The 22,612-nt window shown below is 41.0% G+C and overlaps 1 protein-coding gene and 1 long non-coding RNA gene across 5 annotated transcripts in view; one reads left to right on the top strand and one right to left on the bottom strand.

Moving 5' to 3' along the window:
• Window positions 1-5,360, top strand: part of LOC111971428 (leucine-rich repeat and calponin homology domain-containing protein 1) — a 95,690-nt gene extending 90,330 nt beyond the window's left edge. Inside the window, exons 17-20 of the mRNA XM_070448339.1 lie at window positions 2,635-2,744; window positions 2,876-3,013; window positions 3,126-3,203; window positions 4,986-5,360. Coding sequence (XP_070304440.1) covers window positions 2,635-2,744; window positions 2,876-3,013; window positions 3,126-3,203; window positions 4,986-5,264 — 605 coding nt within the window. The 3' untranslated portion in view covers window positions 5,265-5,360. The remainder of the gene's footprint in view (window positions 1-2,634; window positions 2,745-2,875; window positions 3,014-3,125; window positions 3,204-4,985) is intronic.
• The window catches only part of LOC111977897 (uncharacterized), a 176,937-nt gene extending 161,862 nt beyond the window's left edge, over window positions 1-15,075 (bottom strand). The window contains exons 1-4 of one of the 4 annotated variants that reach the window (XR_002879094.2): window positions 14,992-15,075; window positions 11,200-11,689; window positions 7,094-11,063; window positions 6,979-7,038 (exon numbers count right to left, since the gene is read on the bottom strand). This is a non-coding gene — a long non-coding RNA (uncharacterized lncRNA). Of the gene's footprint in view, window positions 1-6,978; window positions 7,039-7,093; window positions 11,064-11,199; window positions 12,760-14,991 lie in introns of those variants that run through there. The other 3 variants (XR_002879096.2, XR_011481409.1, XR_011481410.1) reach the window with 3 other exon arrangements.
• Window positions 15,076-22,612: the final 7,537 nt, after the last annotated feature.

The following is a 22,612-nucleotide window of genomic DNA, read 5'->3' as shown; positions in this document are numbered from 1 at the left end:
TTTAGTAGTGGTTTCTTTGCAGCAATTCGGCTATGAAGGCCAGATTCACGCAGTCTCCTCTGAACAGTTGATGATGAGATGTCTGTTACTTGAACTCTGTGAAACATTTATTTGGGCTGCAAATTCTGAGCCTGGTAACTCTAATGAGTTACCAGGCTCACACCCCCATCCCTCTGCAGCAGACGTAACTCGGGGTCTTCCATTCCTTACTTGAAATGCTCCGTATTGACTGACCTTCGTGTCTTAATGTAATGATGGACTGTCGTTTCTCTTTGCTTATTTGAGCTGTTCTTGCCATAATATGGACTTGGTATTTTACCAAATAGGACTATCTTCTGTATACCACCCCTACCTTGTCACAACACAACTGATTGGCTCAAACGCATTAAGAAGGAAAACAATTACACAAATTAACTTTTAACAAGGCATACCTGTTAATTGACATGCATTCCAGGTGACTACCTCATGAAGCTGGTTGAGAGAATGTCAGTGTGCAAAGCTGTCATCAAGGCAAAGGGTGGCTACTTTGAAGAATCTCAAACATAAAATATATTTTGATTTGTTGAACACTTTTTTTGGTTACTAAATGATTCCATATGTGTTATTTCATAGTTTTGATGTCTTCACTATTATTCTACAATGTAGAAAATAGTMAAAATAAAGAAAAACCTAGAATGAGTGTGTTTCCATACTTTTTCTGGTACTGTGTGTATATATACATAATTTGTTCATATTATTTTTACTCCAAATACAAACATATACATAGAAACAACAACTTAAAGACACACACATACAACTACATCTCATCTGCCCAGACCCCCATCCCTAGTGCCTGCATTATTGTTTGCCACCTGGACATAAATTGCACCAATAGTTTTTCGGTCACCCATGCCATTTTTATATTTCAATAATAAATCATTCAATTTTTCCATTGTATTAATGATAGCGAATTGATTGATTTCAAAAGAATCGTCCAGCCCATTTGGTTTCTCACTACACCCCCATATGCTGTGTCTTGAAATATGCAGACAGACAGATTAAAAGTAAGTTCACATTGTAATACTTCTGACAGCCAACTTTCTTTCTCTGCCCATAACTTTTGGATTTAATAGCATTCCCAGAAATCATGGATTATTGAGTCATTATTAGTTTTACACTTAAGACATGACTCTGCCGTTGTGCTGTAGAATAAGAGAATTTTGTCTCTTGTATAATGCATTCCATACATTATACACTGGATTAAGCATACATTTTAGTTAACTGTAATTTCATTAGTTATGCTCCAACTTTCCCTCCATCTTGTGTCAACATCAGGTCTTTTTAAGTCTTGGTTCCAATAGTTCCTATTTTTTTCTAAGAGATTGTCAGTTGGATATGGGCTCTGCAAGGTTTTGTATATCTTCCCTATCATAGCAACATCCTTTTATGACTCAAATAAGATTTCCTCAACGTTGCTCTGATGTCCAAAATATTTAAAATCCAAATGTTGTGATGTGAAAAGTTACATGTCTCTTTCTGTTGTTGTATTGTTAAATGTTACTCTTACCCCTTGCTAACCACATTTACAACCTCTAATAATCAACATCCTGTTCTCTTTATGGCGAAAGTGGAGGGTGACCAWCGCCCCTCGCTGTTCCCCTATACCCACTCTGATAGTTATCAGCCAGTCATGCTTCTGGATGAGGCCTGTATGTGTTTATCTCTAACTTCCTTGGATAGCCCCTCAAGGAGCCATTTCCCTGTGAGAGATGACCAGATAGGCCCATGTTATTAAGGCCTAGTGTGAATACTTCAGAAATGCGTTCTTCCCTTTTCCCCAAGCGTGGGTTGAAGTATCCAGTGACTCTTGGGCTCCCTCATGTGGCCTGAGTGTGTATCACAAAGCAGAGCTACTAAACATGTGGTGTGTCACTAAGCTGTATATGGTKGCTGTTGCAGGGGAGATTTATGACTAGAATATAGGCCACTGACTGATTTTCGTAAATGATTCACTCCTACGTTTTAGAATGTGATCATAGGCCATGCCTGTTTTTCACACACACACACTCTGAATACATTTCCTCCTCCCACACAGTTTTCTTTTTAAACACACATTTCTCTGCAGCTTTGACTTCCATATTTTGTGCTTACCCAGTTTAAAACACTGATTTGAATAGAATACCAATGAGAGAAGACTTCTGCTTTTAATGTACAATAAGATAAGAACTTTCAGTTCCATCAGTTCCTTGAGGGCTTGCTATGCCATCTGTTGGTATGCAGGATTGACTAAGTGGAACGCCTTTAGGAAACCCAATCTTCCACATTCACTCCTCAGTGCAGATGACTGTTTCCATGACAATGAATGCAGCCCAGAGCCCAGCACTATAGAGTGCATCTGCATTAGTGGATATGAATAAGGGGTTATGCAAGTGTACGGTAACAGTAGCTACGCATCCACTTGTAAGTGAAAGTGTGTTTTCCGTGTCAGTGAATATTGCAGTATGCATTTATGTAGGCTACAGTATGTGTGGTTGTATGGGTGTGAAGTGTGGGTGTGAATGACTATGTACAGTACAATATGTGTAGGTGTTAGTTACTGACTTCCTGTCTAATGGATGGCGGCTGTTGTTCTCTCCTCCTGCATGTTGGGGGCAGTATTCCTGAGGACCCATAAGAGCCTGGAGTCTGTTGACCCTCAGTTCACCATGAGGAGGAAGATGGAACAGCTGAGAGAAGAGCTGGAGCTGATGGAACAACTCAGAGACGTGAGAGCTTCTCTCTCTTTCTCTCTCGCTTCTGGAAGTTAACTCCCCAGTATTAGCATTATGTCCTAAGTTTGTGTGTGTGTTAAGGTGAGTGGGTTTTTACCCCTCTTACCCCTCTTGTCTCTCCTCAGAGCATAGAGAGCAGACTGAAGGTGGCTCTTCCTGAAGACCTAGGCTCCTCCCTCATGGACGGGGTGGTGCTATGCCATCTGGCCAATCACATTCGCCCACGCTCCGTGGTCAGCATCCATGTGCCCTCGCCTGCTGTGGTACGTCTTGGGGGTCAATGAGGGGTTAAAGAGGGATAAGTGGGAATGGGTGATTGTTTTTGTTAGACAATTATAGTCTCCGTTGAGCTCTGCGTTCTGTGTGACCCCGCAGCCCAAACTCAGCATGGCTAAGTGTCGGCGGAACGTAGAGAACTTCCTGGATGCCTGTAGGAAAATGGGCGTTCCTGAGGTGAGACACACCCCCTCCTTTCTGTTAGATAGTGGCACCTCATTGATCCTGAATCAGCCACTGTATTTCAGATTCACTGTAAGTTAGGATTTAACTGAGGTAAACTGATCTTCGATCTGTTAAGAATTTGAATAAAAGCCACAGTGCATCATTGGGTTTGGAATCAAGTTGTGGGTGGGCTGACTGGGGATCAGTGAGCACACAGCCTGTATAGAACACAGATACTATACACACTAGTATTGAGGGTTAGAAAGGCTGGGTGCTAGTGCTGGGATGAGACTAGACCATTTGAGAAGTCTACAACTTATTTATTTTATACAGTATTACCGTTCTAGGATATGTATTTGACATCGGGACCAAACCACTTTATAATCATCGCCTCAAAACAATCTGCCCAGTCAGAGCACAGAGTTTGATCCCAGAACTGGCACATCTAGCCAATCACCTTCCCATCTTCCTCTACTCCTCCTCCTCTGAGAGAGGGATGCATTGATGACACAAGCATTAAAGCTTCATCATCATCATCATCGCACTGGACTATGCTGTCATCATCGCTACTCACTACTGCTTTGGGCTTCCTCTCTACTTTAGAACTTTGACTTGGCTCTTGCTTGGTTCTGACCCCAGCTAGTGCCAAAGAAAATAAATAATTTAACAGGAGCTGGTGTGCTGTCATTCCTGCAGAAAAACATGGCAGAAATGTTATAGAATTGACTTGACTGAAAGATGTCCTGTGTGCATGGGATGGTAACATAATATATGTGTGCTTGTGTGTGAGAATCAAATTGGCCCTGCTGACTCATTACTGTGTTGATTTCTCCTTTAGTAAATAGTCAGTAATTATAACCACTTTCTGTCACCCAGTGGTTACACATACAGTGGTAGTGGGACTCTTACCATGATGTAGTAAGCCCTGCTGTGTCAACCTCACACTACAAAAGCTGCCTTTTGTTCACTGTTTGAGTAGCCTGCTGGGACTGTACAGCAGAATGCACAGTAGTACCAATACCAACAGTGAGACTGTTGGCTGCTTCCTTAGACCTCCTGCTTGCTTGCTGTGGCTAGTCTGGTTCTCCTTGTATAACCTGGCCCTAGCCAGCTTGTGATCCTGCTGCTGATTCTACTGCTGCTTGCTGGCTGAAATGTCACTGCCTCACTGAAACAGGTGCTTTGCGCTGGATTGAAAGCTAATGCTAGCGAATGCAAGCGAAGGTGTAGCTGGCTAACACCACCCGCATCCTCATTGCTCCTAACGCTCCACACCCCAGCATGGCTTGCTTTCTGAAAGAGACAGAGTTCAGTTTTATAAATGTAAGTCACACACTCACCCACACGCTCTCTCTCTCTCTCAAAAAGCAGCCCTGCAAGTCGCCCTGGTAACCCACGCCTGCGCAGCCCTGCACATAAATACACCTTGACCTCTGTTCCCACCGGTTAACATCCTGCCTTGTTTCTCTCTGTTCTATTTTCCTGCCGGACCACCCTCCCTCTTTCTTCTCTTCCTCTACTCTGCATCTCTACCCCTTATTTGTCTTTTCCTGGCACTCCCTTCCCATTTTCTTCCTTCTTCCAATGGTATTTTCTGTCCTCTGTTCTTCCCCCTCTCATTGTTCTCCTCCACTTCTATCTGACTGGATTTCTCTTCTTCGTGTGCAATATCCATCGATGTTCCTCTGTGACCCCTTTCATCCATCTGTATCATTCTTTCCCCCGTTTTTCATTCTTCTCCTTTCATCTTCATTCACCTTGTATGTTTCCTCCTCTTCCTCCTTGGGCCCTCAGTCTTCCCTTTGCTCAGCTTATGACATCATCCAGTGTCACCTGCGGCCGATCCGTGTCACCGTGTGCGCCCTGGTCGCCATGGAGACCCCCACAGAGGGGCGAGACTCAGACAGACAGGGAGAGGTCCCAAACCCAAGCCCTGCCCCCGAGGCTTCTACACAGGTGGCCCAGGCTCCGCCTCCAGCATGGCAGCCGTGGGACCTGATTTGCTCGAGCCTGTTACACATGTTCTGTCTTCTCCTGCTGTTTGTGGCCTATAGCTGGAGTGAGCTGACGTAACACTACCTGTCAATCTCCTGTCAAAGCCCGCCCTCCTCTCAGCCCTGCCCCCCGCATGTCCCACACTTCTCCTCCTCCTCTTTTTCTTGAACGTCTTGTTTCTGTGCTCTTCTCCTCTGTCTGATTCACACACACAAGTGTCTCTCATACACAGATTGCAGATGCGCACCATTAAACTCCAATAAATACCGACTCACAACCTCACACACATGCATTCGTAAACTGTCCCCACCAATAACGCACATTCCAACTGTTGAAAAGAATCCTGGCGCTTGTACACAAAAGTTACCTGAAGTCTCTACAACTCTTTGGCCAATGCGTCAAGTCAAGCCTGTCATGTGGGACTGTTCGTTTTATTAATGCCCTCCGGGGTCAGACACATGGTCATACACACTGATTCCCCATGTGGTCATACAGTCTCTTGGTTCCATACAGCTTGTCTAGTTTGGGTCCAGTCCAGGTAAGCACAGAGCACTAGTAGAGCTCCTCCATCATGCTGGATTTTGGAGCTTTTTTGTTGCATTGGTCAGTCTCTTCAAGACTCATTTAGATACAGTATAACAACTGTATTTACACCTGTACGTCTGTTTGAAGGAAATGGCAACGCTCAATAGTAATGCCATCCACGAGACAATGACACAACAAACAGTGTATAGGTTTGGACCTAATAAACACACCACTTATGACTAGACTGTAAAATGTCACACAGCACACTGTCACTAAATAAAGTTCAATAATCACGTCACTACTGCACCTCTCTAGCACTCAACCATCTACGTTACTCTCATTCTAATATAGTGTATTTATCCTGGGGTAGTTACATGACTACGGTTCAGTATGTATACTTTTTGGCCCAACTGTTGTACTATTCTGTTAAGCCATATATTCATTTTCTTATTTTAAAACCCCAAGAGGGTACATTGGATGGAAGTTTTATTTTACCCAACTTTCTTATTTCCAAGCACCTGGACTGAATAAAAGGTGTGAAAAGATCCATAATTTCTAAACATACAAACCATTTGCACATGCAATATTACAGAACGAACTAATCTGGAGGTCTTATGTTGAAGGGCTAGTGAATATGATATGTGTTCAGTAATATGTGAACTGTACTAGAAGCTCATTCATTTAAATGAGAACTTTGATACTTTGAGGCCAGCAGTGCTGCTACTGTCCATTGATTGATGTATGTATGTCTGTAGTTGAATTTAAAGCAATGAGGGTTAACCTTCTTTTCTGACTTAATTTAAAAGCCATGGATGTAGTGTCCAAAATTGCCCCCAAACTGTCCATCTGTTTCTATCCATATTTTCCTTTTAACTCTGTTAGCTTATTCACTGTTGTCATGTCAACCTTGCCAGCGACTATGTTGGAGTGCAATTGGTTCGCCATTACTGTATACTATTAGTTGGGTGTGTTTTAACTCTTAGTCAGTGCTGATTTTGATGGACCTTGAGGCTTTTTCTGACTTGTATATCTGATGGTGTGAATGGAACAGGTAATAAATGTACAGTTTGGGGTTATTCTGTCTCTGTGTTGCTGTTCTCTGAAGGAGGATGATGAATTCAGTGCTGTTTCTTCATATAGGATCTTCAGCATACTTCCACATAAACCTGTACTGTCTGTATGTTCACTCATCACCATAGTTGCATTGAGGTGTCTTTTTGATTGACTTGTTTTTTTCTGCCTCGTCTCTCTCTTTCTGTCCCACTCGCTATCTCCTCCCCGACTCTCGCTCGCTATCTCCTCTCCCTCCTCCCCCGACTCTCGCTCCCTCCTCCCCCCACTCTCGCTCCCTCCTCGCTATCTCCTCTCCCTCCTCCCCCGACCTCCTCCCTATCTCCTCTCCCTCCTACTCTCTCTCTCTCTCTCTCTCTCTGTGTGGAACCTCGACAGGATAAGCTGTGTCTGCCTCATCACATACTAGAGGAGAAGGGTATGATAAAGGTGAGCATGACAGTTCAGGCGCTGGTGGATGAGACTTCAACCAAGCAGGCTCTCTTCACGTGAGAGGGAAGGAGACCAACACACCAACATATAGACACACACCACTTAGTCTGTGGTTCATTTTGTCAAAGTGACGAACACAGTTGCCATTGTACCTCCTGAAATAGCCTTTTCCAAGGGACTGTAGCCTATATCTCAGTCTTCCTTTCGTGATTCTTACAACCATGGTTTGAAGTTATAATGTGATGCATGGGGCGCCCTAAAACACAGTAGTGGGCTGTACTAATGTGGATATTCGAAGCTGACAGAGGTGTCCACATTGATGGTTTATAATTCTTACAGGAGTGCCCTGGTTTGTTATGGGAGCCTCCAGTACCCTTGGACACTCCTGTAGCTTGAACCCTGCCTACAACAACTTCTAGCATGCTGCACTGTGTATGATTGACTATGCATTTCATGGGCTGTCAGTTTCCACCCCTCTATTCCTAAAGCCAGGTATTATCACCCTCACTAATTTCAGACTAGACACCTAACACTCCAACATAGCGGTCTCTCTGCTACAGCTTCCCTATTTAAAGATATTTATAATAAATATGGCCAAGTGGTTGAGAGTTGTATCCATTGAAAAGAATCCCCTAAATATTTTTCTCTAATAGCTAATATATTTTAGGTATAGTTCTGTATACTGTATGTTTTACTTTGAATTTGTCTCTCACCTCGTCTGTAGAGGTTGAAATGTTGTCCTATGATTGTGGGAACCTGGTGTTTTTGAGTTGGAATCTGTGGGTATGTAACTCAGGGGAGGGTGTGGGCTTACTACACTGTTATGATCCATTCCGTAGACTGCTTATTTGTCAATGGTATTACTTGCGCGTGGTGTGTGTGTGTGTGTGTGTGTGTGTGACTGCATGCGTGAGAGACAGAAGAAAATAGTTAGATGGAATGAAAAAGAGCGAAGGAATGGGTTGTATGTCCTAGTACATTCTATACTGCTAAATAGCCTCGAAGTGTCTGGTGATGCTGACCATGTCAGGTGGTCATGTAGGACCAGCAAAGTAACTGAAATGCATTCACTGATTTAGAGACACTGTTGGCAGCATCTGAAGAGTAGTGCTTGAGTGCCCAATATCCTACTACTACACAAACAGCAGAACACTCCAATATAAGCATACTAGGTGTGTGTGAGTGAGTGAGCGGTGGTGTCTTTTTTTTATTGTACAGATATAATGCATTTTCTACAGCTTGGTATCCAAAGCTTAAGCTTAGCAGTAAAATCAAACAATGTTTCACTGGATAGATTTGACAGTTGCCAAAACAACTAAACAGTTTTTTTTCAGAGCCACTTATGATCTAATGTCTTTAGTATGGTAATATCTTTTTTTATGAGAAGTGGTGATGTGAAGCTGTAATGTGATGATGGTTTGTGCAAGTGGGTTTCGTATTTAAAAAGTATTTCTAACTTTATTAATAGTATTTTTTTGATATTTTAGTTAAACTAACAGTCGCTGCCATACATAATCAGCCACACTCCTCAGGCAAAGTGAACAATCTCTTAGAATCAGGATCTGGAGTGATCTCGTTAACATAGCTATAATGCAAAGTAATAATATTTACAACAGTACTACAATTTATGTACAGCTAACTGCCAGAACCGCTTCAATGCACTTTAATGCACCTTGGCTGGATCTCTTGGAGGGATGCAACGCCATTCTTCCACAATTTGGTGTTTTGTTGATGGTGGTGGAAAACGCTGTCTCAGTCGCCTCCAGGATCTCCCATAAGTGTTCAATTGAGTTGAGATCTGGTGACTGACACACACGCACACTTAAAATAATGGGCAACTGGGAATTTTTCTATATGACCCTAAACAGGATGAGATGTTTTAATTGCTTAATTAACTCAGGAATCACACCTGTGTCGCAGCACCTGCTTTCAATATACTTTGTATCCCTCATTTACTCACGTGTTTCCATTATTTTGTCAATTACCTGTATATAATGTAGCTTATATTTAATATAATTCACAATGCATAAATAAAATTAAAAAAATATGCACATTAATCTTACTTTAATACTCAAAGTAATTCCCTTTCCACTTAGCTAAATAGAACTACTAACGGGTAAAAATACCAGTATCCCCTTCTCCCAGTTCTAACGTTTCCTTCAATATTTTGATKATCGACCAGAGAGATGTGGAGACTGAAGGGAAATGTGACAGGGATATTTGTTAAGAGAAAGTTGCTGTGTAGTTTATTGTTTCACTTAGTCATTATGGAGGTTTGGGCCATGTGCTGCAAACCTTTTTAGAAACTTAACGAGGGGACTTTACATGAAAAGAGATCATTATTTTACTATTCATTGATTAGTCAGTCAATCCCTTTGACCTTTTGGGAGGTTGATGTTTATTGTCATGAATCTTGCCCTGGAGACAGAATTAAGGATTTCTGCTAGATGGGCCAGCTGCAAAGTCAAAGTTGTCTATTGAAAAAAAAGTCATGAAAAAATAAATAGTTTTTTTAAATGTATGGTTGGGCATTAGAGGGTTAGCAGTGTGGTTATGGTTCAAATCTGATGTTATGACTTTGTGGCTGTGCCAGCTAGTGACCACTGCAGAGCTGCCTGCAGAGCAAGATTCATGACAATAAATGCCAACCTGCCTTTGGGAGTGGCTGCGTGGCCTGAAATGATCTGCACTTTAAAAATAAGTATTTATAGTTTTGTTTTGGCAACTAACAAATCTGAGCTCCATTTTGATTTAGAAATGTGTGTACGGCATAATATGAAATTAATTTGAACTATATCATTGTGAGAAATGTTTTTACCACAGTGTAACTGTTGACTGCTGAGTGTTGAGCAGTTGTTTTCTACCTTTCTCTGTACATAGTCCTGAAAGCTTGTACTCAGTTKTGTACTCATGATTGGGAGGACATTGATTTTAAAGTGATGGTTTTTTTTGTATGTTTTTTTGCATTTTGATGTACCATGTACAATTTTGTACCTTTTGTCAAATTGGTGTATTTGTTGTACAGCAATTTGGATTTGATTGCATGAAACACCCCTTTAACGTCACCGTAACTGCTGTGAATACTGTATATATTTCTCATCACTTTGAGTAAAGACTATCTGAAGAAAACAGTCTTATGTTTGGTCTTTAGTCTACATGTGTTTTGTATTGGTCTCAGATGTCAGTGTGTGAGCCTAAGGTCATAAGATGGAAACAAATGTAATCAAAAGTAGTAACACTTTTTTTTTTTTTTTTTCAGTTGGTGTGACCACGTGGGTGGCAAGCAAGCTCCTCTTTACAAACATCCTGCTCTCACTATTGTCTTTTTCTCAGCTTGACTCAACACAGCAGGTGTGTTCATTTCAGCTCACCAGGTGTATCAGGTTAATGTCAGTTCACCAGGCACCTACGTCTCTCTGTATGGGACAGGTGAATAGTAGCAGGTGCACAGTTGGGAGGAGAAAGCCTGGTTGGGTTCTGGTCCAGCAGTCATGGTCTTAAGCGTTGAGGAACTTGGCGTGGTGCTTAATGTGGTCGTTGATGAAGAAGTAGCTATGGTCGTAGCCCTTACAATAACACTGTTCATCTGGTACAATACACAATAATTCCAAACTAAAGTACAGGACATTAAATTGTTAAATATCAAACAGTTGCTGTAGTTGGCCACTGGGTGGAAGCACTGACCGGCTGCAGCCTGAACACCACAGGGATCTTCTCTGAGCAGGAGGCGATCAGGTTGTCAGGAAGCAAATGACTGGCCGACAGGAACTGGTCATCACGGCCCTGGTCGATCAGGATGTCCAGCTGAGGGCCGGAGTAGGATGCTGCCAGCACCGTGACATCATACGCCTGGAGAGCTGGATGATTCCATTTATTGGTCTGGAATTCTATTCCGCCAGTAGGGATCTCTAGTTGGTGTTTAGTGTGAATTGATCCCTTTGATTTGTTCAACCCCCCCCCCCCCCCCCCCAGGCCCATGCTATACCTCCCAGGCTTKCTTGTCTTTTTCCAGGTACCCATTGAAGGCCTTCTGGCTGGGGTTGCAGATGGTGGCAAACAACAGACACAGACTGTAGAGAGGGGTGGGGGCTTCATTCACATGTGTATATTACATAATGACTATATCATGAGTTGTAAGACTGACTTGCCATGCCTTGTATTTTCCAGGGTTTTTCAGGGCTCCGTGTCCCCCTCATGGAGTGGCCAGAAATAGACATCTTCTCTGGGTCAGTGGGGAAGTTAGCGTTGATCAAATGAGAGTTGAGAGAAGAAAAAAAAAGAACAAAGAGACCAGGGGAGAGTTGTATCAGGGGATTCACAATAGTAAATGCTATTATCATGTGACCCACACACCTCTGTGACGTAGGCGTACATGCGGTAGTTGCTCTTCCAGGGCAACTGGGTGGCGTTGACATAGAAACCAGCCCCTGTGCCAAAGTCCCAGCTCTCATCTTTACCCTCGATGTTACAACCACCTGAACACCACAGAAAGAGAGGGAACAAGTGAGGGTGGGAGTGATAAGTGTGTGCGCGGTTGGTCGTAAGTGGGCTGGTGTCTGGTGCAACGATGATGATTCCATGCTCAGAAGCTGCCTGCTGACTGCCAGCATTGGTGATGAAGTTCTGCTCCATGCAAGTCAATCCTGGTTAGTACAGACACAGTAACATTCTCAGAGTCAAATCCATAGAGATACTGTGTGTTTATCTGCAGATGGAAGTTCACCATACATTATGTTAGTTTGTAGAACTCACCTGAGAGCCAGTACAAGACAGAAGACACTTCCCATTCTCAGCCTTGGGAGGCAGGTAGATGGCAAAATTCATTTTACACTTGAGCTCAGTGCTGGACAAAGAGATGCATTATGTTACATTTATAGTTTTCCACCTAAGGTGGATTCGAAATCAATGGTATATAATATATAAAACGACATTAATTCAAAAACGATGTAGTGTGCTGCATTGATGTATTACAAATGTGGCTATAGTCRCGCGAGATTTACCTTCTGGTAGCCACTTGAGGGCCATAGTTCAGTTATCTTTATTGGAATTCTTTCAAAAATCTTGCTGCAGAAGTTTTGATTAAAATATAACATTGCATTTTTTTTAAACTACTACTAGAATGTTATGCATGCTAAAAATGAAAGTCGCGGCTCATAGTCCACAACTGCATGCAAAATTAGAATAGGAAATTGTTCTAATGTCATTGGACAGCCAGGGCAGAGGACTCGACCAAGAACGGACCAACCAAGAAGAGGGTCCCAAAACAACACTAGCTATATACCAGCCACATGAAGACTTCCGGTTTTCGGATTTTGCTTTCAAAATAAAGGTTGGTGATAAAACGCTATGCGTATGATACAAAATAAATATTTTTTTGAGCTTTGCAATCAATGCATGTTAAAATTCTGTAATTTTTTTTTTTAAATGAACAATTATAAATACAATGGATAAAATCTAAACTAAACTACTAAATATAAACGACTTTATGTAAGATAAATAAAGCCTATATGGTGGAGCACATTGAGAAATGGTTGGAGCTTAAGTAAATGAATGTCAAGAACATAATATACAATTCATTATATTGATTGTATGAGTCTTGTTTATTTATTGGTGCTATTGTTCAAGGATGCAATTTTGAAATGTAATGTTTAAGAAAAGTATTGCTGTATTTTTGTTGTATTGCACAAACAAATTGCACTGTACAGGAAAAAATATAAGATTGTGTCTATCTCACTAGGGTCCCTAGAATACAAATCAGATGTGTTTGAACAAAAAGCTAAGTAATAGGAAGTGTTGCAGGACTTTTTCTGTGGTCAAACAGCTTAAAATTGGGTGACTGGACACTATGTACAAATGTACAGGAGAAACTATTATTTGTGCCGATGTTTCATTCTCAATTTTTTTCTTTCARTAATTGCAGTGAATTGATTTAATCAGAATCCAAAAAGTTATTTATTTGTGCGTTCAGATTTTATGTTTCTCAACACTGATGTATCTAGTCCAATGCCACTTCTGTTCTGAGCGGCCAAACATCGGAGGTCGGCGTTGGCTATTAATTCCCTGTGCACCTTATATGCGGCAGTATTATGTAATGGCAATGCAAATTGGTCCGTCTCTGGAGCTCGAAATGGTCTTTATATCATCTTCATCTGAATGTATGATATCGCCTGAATATGAGACATGGAAATCTAGTGCATTCGCAGAGTCCAGAATAACTCATTTTATCTTGCATGAAGAATGGCTACAGTATCCATTTATTTTAAGGTACGTCTTTTTATATCCTTTTCTGAGCCACTGAAAATTGATATCGAAAATGTACTACCCAGTAAGGATGGGACTCTTTAATCTTTCCTGCAAATAGGCTTACCCATGAAAACTTTTTGAAATACCTACCACTTCAAAATGTGTCACAGTTGTGTAGATATGACAGTCTATCTTTGTTGCAGTCTTTGAAGAAGTTGGCTTCTTAACTAATCACCTGTTAATAATCGGTATTTGGCACCTCCATTAGCGCAAGGCAAGTGCATGAAAGTCGTGTATGGAATGGCATTTTATTTCACAGTAGCTAAAAACATGTTTTTACTGTTAAGGTGTTTTGTGTTTCCAACTGGTATTCAACAGAAAAACAGTAAATGTATTTATTGTTTTGAAATTAATATAACATGCAGGATTAAATGTAGACATTACAAGAGACTGAACATTTTGGTTAGTAGAACCCCAACTGAGTATTTTCCACCCCAGTTTATTTGCAATTATTAAAATATTACATCACATTAATATGCTTTTGGGTCACATATTTGCCATGTATTTGGAGATAGGCTGACAGTGACAACTCAAAGTGTAGCTGTCCATGGTGCAAATGTCAACATAGATGCACTATTGTAAAGTGGCTGTTCCACTGGATGTCATAAGGTGAATGCACCAATTTGTAAGTCGCTCTGGATAAGAGCGTCTGCTAAATGACTTAAATGTAAATGTAAATAAAACTTCCTATGACCTGTTTTGTATTGTAGGGATTCTAGTGAGTAGACTGGACCCTGGTTTTATGGACACATAATCTATTGTTTTCCCTGTACAGTGCTATATTTGTAACATATAGTGTCCAGGCAACCCACTTTAAGCTGTTTGACCACAGTAAAAGTCCAGAAACCCATGACATGACATAATATATACATTCTACAGACCCTACTGAGTATTCCCTACAATACTTTTACTATGGCACTAATAGTTTTTGCTCTATATGCCAATATGATTCCATATTCAGTGATTTGCATTGTGGCCATTTATTTGACCTTGGAACATGTTTTAAAACCCAAATTGATTCAACGTTAATGTGTAGACAATTATAAATGGAAGTTTTTGACACGTTTCTACTGTTACGTGGGGGACTTTTATTTTTGAATGTTTCCGAAATTCCCTGACCCGGAAGTACTTTTCTTTTAGCGTTGCTGACGATACGCTGATCAATACAGTCAACGCTCTAGGTAGCCAACTTGAACAATAACATCTGCAAAAAGCACCAACTTGAACGTATGCAGCATCTGAAAAGCACTAGGTAAACTCACGGGGCTAAAAGTCTTAAGAGGATGAGCATGCAGCTACTGTAAATTACAGACAGAACGTGCAACATTGTATAGGTTTATGTATAGCTGTCTGGCCTATTCTAGCCATTTCTATCCTATAAGCAAGCTGCAATTTTGCATGTTCCCGTAACTTGTACTTTGTGATTATAGCTAGATACACTGAAAATAATGATATATGATGTACACTGACATACCTTGTTTAAATTACGACTGAAGGGAATAACTTCACTTTGGCTACTTCCCCACTGTTTGGGTTCCAGAGTTCAGCGTGTGGTTAACGTAAGACGTCATGAGGACGCATCCCCTTCCATCTCCATTCTACAAGTATATGACGACAAGCCACCGAAGGGTGGCGCTGTTGTCTAAGAAAAGTTGCGAGGCCCCTGAGAAAACTGTAAAACTATTGCTATGTCTCCCTGTTGAAAAACATAACTATTTAAAAATGTATGACTTAAAAAAGGAAGCAAATAGTAGCATGATCTATTCTCTGTTCATCAGAGTCTGTCTGCCTGCCTTACTAATTATTATGTATTATTCTTTTAAATATTATGTAAAATGTGTTTTACTTGTCTGATTCACTTCCTGTAATTAAACCATTAAACTAAAATCATGTACTACCAGATAGCAATTGCTTCCTGGAATAAACAATGCTTACATTTATGCTAGGACTAGGCCCACATGAGTGCCACTGGGCAAAAACTGGTTGAATCAACATTGTTTCTACTTCATTTCAACTAAAAATATTCCATGTGATTCCATTGAATCAATGTGGAAAACTGATTACATTTTCAAAAGTCATCAACGTAAGGGAATTTAGTCTTTTTCACCCAACTTTGAACCTAAATCCAATGACATGTTGACATTTTGTGTTGATTTCAAGTTAAATTCACGTTAGTTGACAACTCAATCAAATATAAATCAAAACTAGATGTGGAACTGACATCTGTGCCCAGTGGGTCATCTCCCCGAATGCAATCAGGGCTGGCGGTAATACGTTATATTAGTACCTGTATTAACACGCCTCATCCAAAAACAAATTGGAACCTTGGAATAACAAGAAGCTCGCTGGAGCGAGATGACGTTAATCAGCAGAATAATTAGCTCTCTCCAATATAATGTGTCTTACAGACCTGAGGTCATTTAAGTTGCTGCAGCATAATCAAAGTGGAAATGCTCATCAGCTCAAAATAAACCTTGCTCGGCTACAGTCTAGTTTGAAGAAGCCATCAGCCATCTCGCTGTTGTGGATGGTTGAATGATCCTCATTCGCCAGCACTTTTGTTGGTGACATGCATTCTGCGTAAAAGTGTCAAGTAGCCATTTGGATTGAGGGCCCTTCTCTTGTCAAATAAGGTTCTTTATGATTATGCAGCTGGGCATTTGCTTGTATATGAATCCTTTACAGTGACTTCAGAAAGTATTCACACCCCTTGACTTTTTCCACATTTTGTTGTGTTACAGCCTGAATTTAAATTTGATAAAATTGAAGATTTTTTGGTCAAAGTGAAATTATGATATTTTCGAAAATTTTACAAATCAATTAAAAATGAAAAGCGGAAATGTCTTTAGTCAATAAGTATTCAAGCCATTTGTTATGGCAAGCATAAATAAGTTCATGAGTAAACATTTGCTTAACACGTCACATAAGTTGCAATAATAATGTTTAACAGTGAATTTCAAACACAGATTCAAAGACAAAGTCCAAGGAGGTTTTGCAGTGCCTCGCACAGAAGGGCACCTATTGGTAGATGGGCCAAAAATAAACAGACATTGAATATCCCTTTGAGCATAGTGAAGTTATTAATTACACTATGGATGGTGTATCAATACACCCAGTCCTAACTCAGTTGCCGGAGAGGAAGGAAACCACTCAGGGATTTCACCACGAGGCCAATGGTGACTTTAAAACAATTACAGATTTTAATGGCTTTGATAGGAGAAAAGTGAGGATGGATCAACAACATTGTATTTACTCCACAATACAAACCTAACTGACTGAGTGAAAAGAAACATATATCCTGTTTTTAACAATGCACTAATGTAATACTGTCAAAAATGTGGTAAAGCAATACATTTTTTGTCCTGAATACAAAGTGTTCAAATCTAATACAACACATTACTGAGTACCACTCTCCATATTTTCAAGCAATAGTGGTGGCTGCATCATGTTATTGGTATACTTGTAATTGTTAATGACTGGAGAGTTTTTTCAGGATAAAAAAGGAAACAGAATGGAGCTAAGCACAGGCAAAATCCCAGAGGAAAACATGGTTCAGTCTGCTTCCCACCAGACACTGGAGAAGAATTCACCTTTCAGCAGGACAATAACCTACTATAAAACACAAGGCCAAATCTACATTGGAGTTTCTTACCAAGAAGGCAGTGAATGTTCCTGAGTGGCCGAGTTACAGTTTTGACTTAAGTCTAMTTGAAAATCTATGGCAAAACCTGAAAATGGTTGTCTAGTAATGATCAACAACCAATTTGACAGAGCTTGAAGAATTTTGAAAATAATAATGGGCAAATGTTACACAATCCAGGTGTGGAAAGCTCTTAGAGACTTACCCAGAAAGACTCACAGCTGTAATCGCTGCAAAAGGTGTTTCTAAAAAGTATTGACTCTGGGGTATGAATACTTATGTTAATGAGAAATTATTCATATAATTATAAAACATGTATATATATATATAGTTGGGCAAGTGTTGGTCCCATGTTTCATGAGCTGAATAAAAGATCCCAGAATTTTTCCATATGCACAAAAAGCTTATTTCTCTCAAATGTGGTGCAGAAATTAGTTTACATCTCTATTAGTGAACATTTCTCCTTTGCCAAGATAATCCATCCACCTGACAGGTGTGGCATATCAAGAAGCTGATTAAACAGCATGATCATTACACAGGTGCACCTTATGCTGGGGACAATAAAACACCAATCTAAAATGTGCAGTTTTGTCACACAACTCAATGCCACAGATGTCTCATGTTTTGAAGGAGCGTGCAATTGGCACGTTTATGTAGTGTATCAACATCTTACATAATGTATGGAGTCAATATGAGACAAAAAATATGTAAATATCCATCTCAATATCACGCATTATGGGTAATACTTAAGATATGAATACATTAACATGTGTGACATGGAATGTCAATGGAATTGTGCAGCCAGAGAAAATAATTAAGGTATGTTCTTATTTTAAAAAGAAAACATCAGTTTTTTACAAGAAACTCATCTATCAGCATTAGAAAGTGAAAGGTTTGGGTGCGCTTGAGATGGATTGGCGTTCTCTTCCACTGACTCCTCAAGATTCAGAGGAGTATCAATTCTCATTAATAAAAAGAGTCCCATTTAAGTCTACATAAATTACAACTGACCCAAATGGACGTTTTAAAATGATAAAAGGAAACCTGTCACAAGAAAAAGTAACTTTATTGACTTGCTATTGCCCAAATGAAGACGACCCAAAATGAATTAACGACTTTATACTAAAATGATCTCAATGTTACAGGAATATTATATGGCGGGGGATTTTAACTGTGTGTCGGATGCAACTTTAGCCAAGTCATCAACTTAACTATACTCTTTTCCTAACATGACCTGTGTTGCTCAGCTGGTGGCGCTTAGAACGCCAGGGATGGGTGTTCCACAGTTTCTGTGTTGTTGTGGGTTTGTATGTGTGTGTATTTCAGGAAATGGMTTCCTGGATTCTAAGCAGCTGATTGGTCGGCCCCATCGCAGGGGATACAGCTGTCTCTGCAATTACCAACTCCTTCTCCAGCTTGATAAGAGCCAGTGTTCCTTCCCCAGGGAAGAGAGCTTCTTTTTATGTCCTGCGTTGATTGTTGTGGTGGTCAGTAAAGGTTTTATGGATATTATTTTGTAGCCGCTCCTTCTGAGGTATGTGTATGCCAAGAGGACTTAGTGTTTTTTGGTAATTGAAATGTTTCACTTAAAGTATTAGTAATTATTCTGTTTCATTTGTTCCCAGGGTAGGAAGGGGGACGCACCTTGGTAGTGTTTAAGCAAGAGTCCAGCGGGCATACATAACCCGTAGTAGTTAATCTGTCTATGCACACTAGGTAAAACCTGGGCGGACCACCCCCTGTATTTTGGTTAGCGCGCCAGGTTGTGCTAAAGGTTAGGTAAGTAGTGGGAAGGCAGGTAAGGTAGGAGAGGGAGCTCTTTAACTTTCTTTGCTTTGGTTCCATCCAGCCCCTTTTCCCCACTTTCCCGTGTTAAGGAATAAATAAATTCCCTGTAAACGGTATTTTTCTCTGCCTCTGTCGTCCTTCCCCGCACCTACGTTCAAATACTTTTTCACTCCACGGGGAGTTGAGATGTAGCGGGTTGTCGCGTTCCCTCCAAGAGGCGTACGTAATAGTGTTCTATTACCACATGGGACCAGTATGACAAATGGATGCACTGTAAGTTTCTCTGGATAAGGGTGTCTGCTAAATTACAAAAATGTAAATGTCTAAGGCAGGAGTGTCAAACTCAGAGGGCAGAGTGTCTGCGGGTTTATGGTTTTTCCTTTTATTTAAGACCTAAACAACCAGGTGAGGGTAGTTCCTTAATACTTAATTACCTTAATTAATCCAACAAGTACAAGGGTGGAGCGAAAATCCGCAGACACTCTGCCCTCCGTGGAATGAGTTTGACACATGTGGTCTAGGGTATTAAACCACAACATCAAAGAGATGGGTCTATGTGAACTGTGGAGATATAAACATCCAACTGAAAAACAATGCTCCTATTACTCTCATGCCCACAACTCATATTAAAGAATGAACTTTTTTAATGTAAACTTTTTTTAAATTGACTGTCTTTTTAAATTTAATACCTTAGAATAATTACAGACCATAGCCCATTGTATTTCACGTTTATGCTTAAACCTCCTATGCCAATATCAAAGACTTCACAATTCAGCACGATGTTACTTGGAGATAAAGCGTTTACCTCATATSTCAACACACAGACATGTTTTTGGAAATATGCTCAACGGCCAGTTTATTAGGTACTGGGTCGGACCCCCCTTTGCCTCCAGAACAGTCTGAATTWTTCAGGGAATTTTACAAGGTGTCGGAAACTTTCCATAGGGATCTTGGTCTATGCTGACRCGATGGCATCACACAGTTGCTGCAGATTGGACGGCTGGACATTTATGCTGTGAACAGCCCGTTCCATCTCATCCCAAAGATTCTCTATTGGGTTGAGGTCTGGGGACTGTGCAGGACACTCAAGTAAACTGAACTTGCTGTCATGTTCCAGACAATGTTTTTCCACTCAATTGTTCAGTGTTGGTGATCGCGTGTCCACTGGAGCCGTTTCTTAATATTTTTAGCTGATAGGAGTGGAACCCAGTTTGGTCGTCTGCTGCAATAGCCCATCCGTGACAGGATCGAGGCGTTGAGTGCTCCGAGATGCCGTTGTGCACACCACTATTGTACTGTGCCATTCTTTCTCTGTTTGTGGCCCGCCTGTTAGCTTGCACGATTCTTGACATTCTTCTTAGACCTGGCACCGACAATCATACCACGCTCAAAGTCGCTTAGGTCACTCGTTTTGCCCATTCTACTGAATGCCTCGATGCCCGTCTGCCTGTTTTATATAGCAAGCCACGGCCACATGACTCACTGTCTGTAGGATCGATACCTTTTCGTGAACAGGGTGGTGTACCTAATAAACTTGCTGGTGAGTGTAATTGTAGATAATGAAGTATGCCCTACTGTTGTGTGGGAAGCTCTTAAAGCATATATGAGAGGTTGTATCATCTCTTACTCTTCACATAAGAAAAAGAAGACCAAAAAGAGTTTGAAATAATAGAACAGAAAATCCATGACTTAGATAGACATGTTGACATCCATCAACAGTGTTGACATCCATCAACAGTGTTGACATCCATCAACACTTTGAAGCTTGAATATAGCATAATAAACACCTGCTCTGCAGAGACTGCTGCCCTGAAATCCAAACAACAATATGTTGAGCAAGGTGAAAGKGATGGATAATGCTTGCTTGGCAAATTTAGAAAGAGGAGGAGGAAAGTATTATCCATAGCATTAAAACCCCCAGATAGTACCATAACAATGGATTTTTCTGAAATTAGCTCAGTCTTTAAAACATTTGATCAAAAACTGTATCAATCCGGAAACAAAAGTTCAAAGAAATATATAGACAATTTCTTTAATATTCTACAAAATGGGAAATTTCCTGGTAATGATGGATTCCCAGTGGAATTTTACAGACACTTTCATCCCAAATGACTAAGCCTATGTTACTTATGCTCACAGCAGCTCTAGTGAAAAATGAACTTCCCCAATCACTGTGTTTGGCTACAATCGCCCTACTTAAAAAGAAAGAAAGAACAATTGGACAAATCTCTGATCCATTTAAGTTATCAAAAAGGACAAGACAGGGATTCCCTGTGTCCAGTTATTGATTTGCTTTAGCCACAGAACCCCTAGCATCAATAATCAGAACATAAGGCTCAATCCGGGGAATAGAGATTGGCGGAGAACAACATGTAATATCATGACATTTTACTGTATTTATCTGAACCAGAACATTGCCTGTCATTTATTTTGCAACTGTTGGACACATATGGTGCTGTATCAGGATTCAAAGTGAAATAATGCCCATTTCTAATTGACCTTTCAAGCTTCAAAAGTAGATTTAAGTGGAAATGGACAAAGACATGTTAAGTACCTGGGTGTATTGATACAATGCAATTTGGAGGAGGCCTATAAAATCAATGACTTTCCTTTAATGGATAAGATTGAATCTGATGTTCAGAGATGGAGAACTCTCCCTATTTCTATGTTAGGTAGGGTCGAGATAATACACATATTTTTATTAATATACACTGCTCAAAAAAATAAAGGGAACACTTAAACAACACAATGTAACTCCAAGTCAATCACACTTCTATGAAATCAAACTGTCCACTTAGGAAGCAACACTGATTGACAATAAATTTCAGATGCTGTTGTGCAAATGGAATAGACAAAAGGTGGAAATTATAGGCAATTAGCAAGACACCCCAAAAAGGAGTGTTTCTGCAGGTGGTGACCACAGACACACTTCTCAGTTCCTATGCTTCCTGGCTGATGTTTTGGTCACTTTTGAATGCTGGCGGTGCTCTCACTCTAGTGGTAGTATGAGGACGGAGTCTACAACCACACAAGTGGCTCAGGTAGTGCAGTTCATCCAGGATGGCACATCAATGCGAGCTGTGGCAAAAAGGTTTGCTGTGTCTGTCAGCGTAGTGTCCAGAGATGGAGGCGCTACCGGAGACAGGCCAGTACATCAGGAGCTGGAGGAGGCCGTAGGAGGGCAACAACCCAGCAGCAGGACCGCTACTCCGCCTTTGTGCAAGGAGGTGCACTGCCAGAGCCTGCAAAATGACCTCCAGCAGGCAAAAATGTGCATGTGTCTGCTCAAACGGTCAGAAACAGACTCCATGAGGGTGGTATGAGGGCCCGACGTCCACAGGTGGGGTTGTGCTTACAGCCCAGCACGTGCAGGACGTTTGGCATTTTGCCAGAGAACACCAAGATTGGCAAATTCGCCACATGCGCCCCCTGTGCTCTTCACAGATGAAAGCAGGTTCACACTGAGCAACATGAGCACATGTGACAGACGTGACAGAGTCTGGAGACACCGTGGAGAACGTTCTGCTGCCTGCAACATCCTCCAGCATGACCGGTTTGGCGGTGGGTCAGTCATGGTGTGGGGTGGCATTTCTTTGTGGGGCCGCACAGGCCTCCATGTGCTCGCCAGAGGTAGCCTGACTGCCATTAGGTACCGAGATGAGATCCT

The sequence above is a fragment of the Salvelinus sp. IW2-2015 genome, linkage group LG2 (genome assembly GCF_002910315.2).
Source record: "Salvelinus sp. IW2-2015 linkage group LG2, ASM291031v2, whole genome shotgun sequence".
NCBI lineage: Eukaryota > Metazoa > Chordata > Actinopteri > Salmoniformes > Salmonidae > Salvelinus > Salvelinus sp. IW2-2015.
Note: the sequence above shows the minus strand (reverse complement) of the source record. Positions and strands in the feature narration are given on the sequence as shown.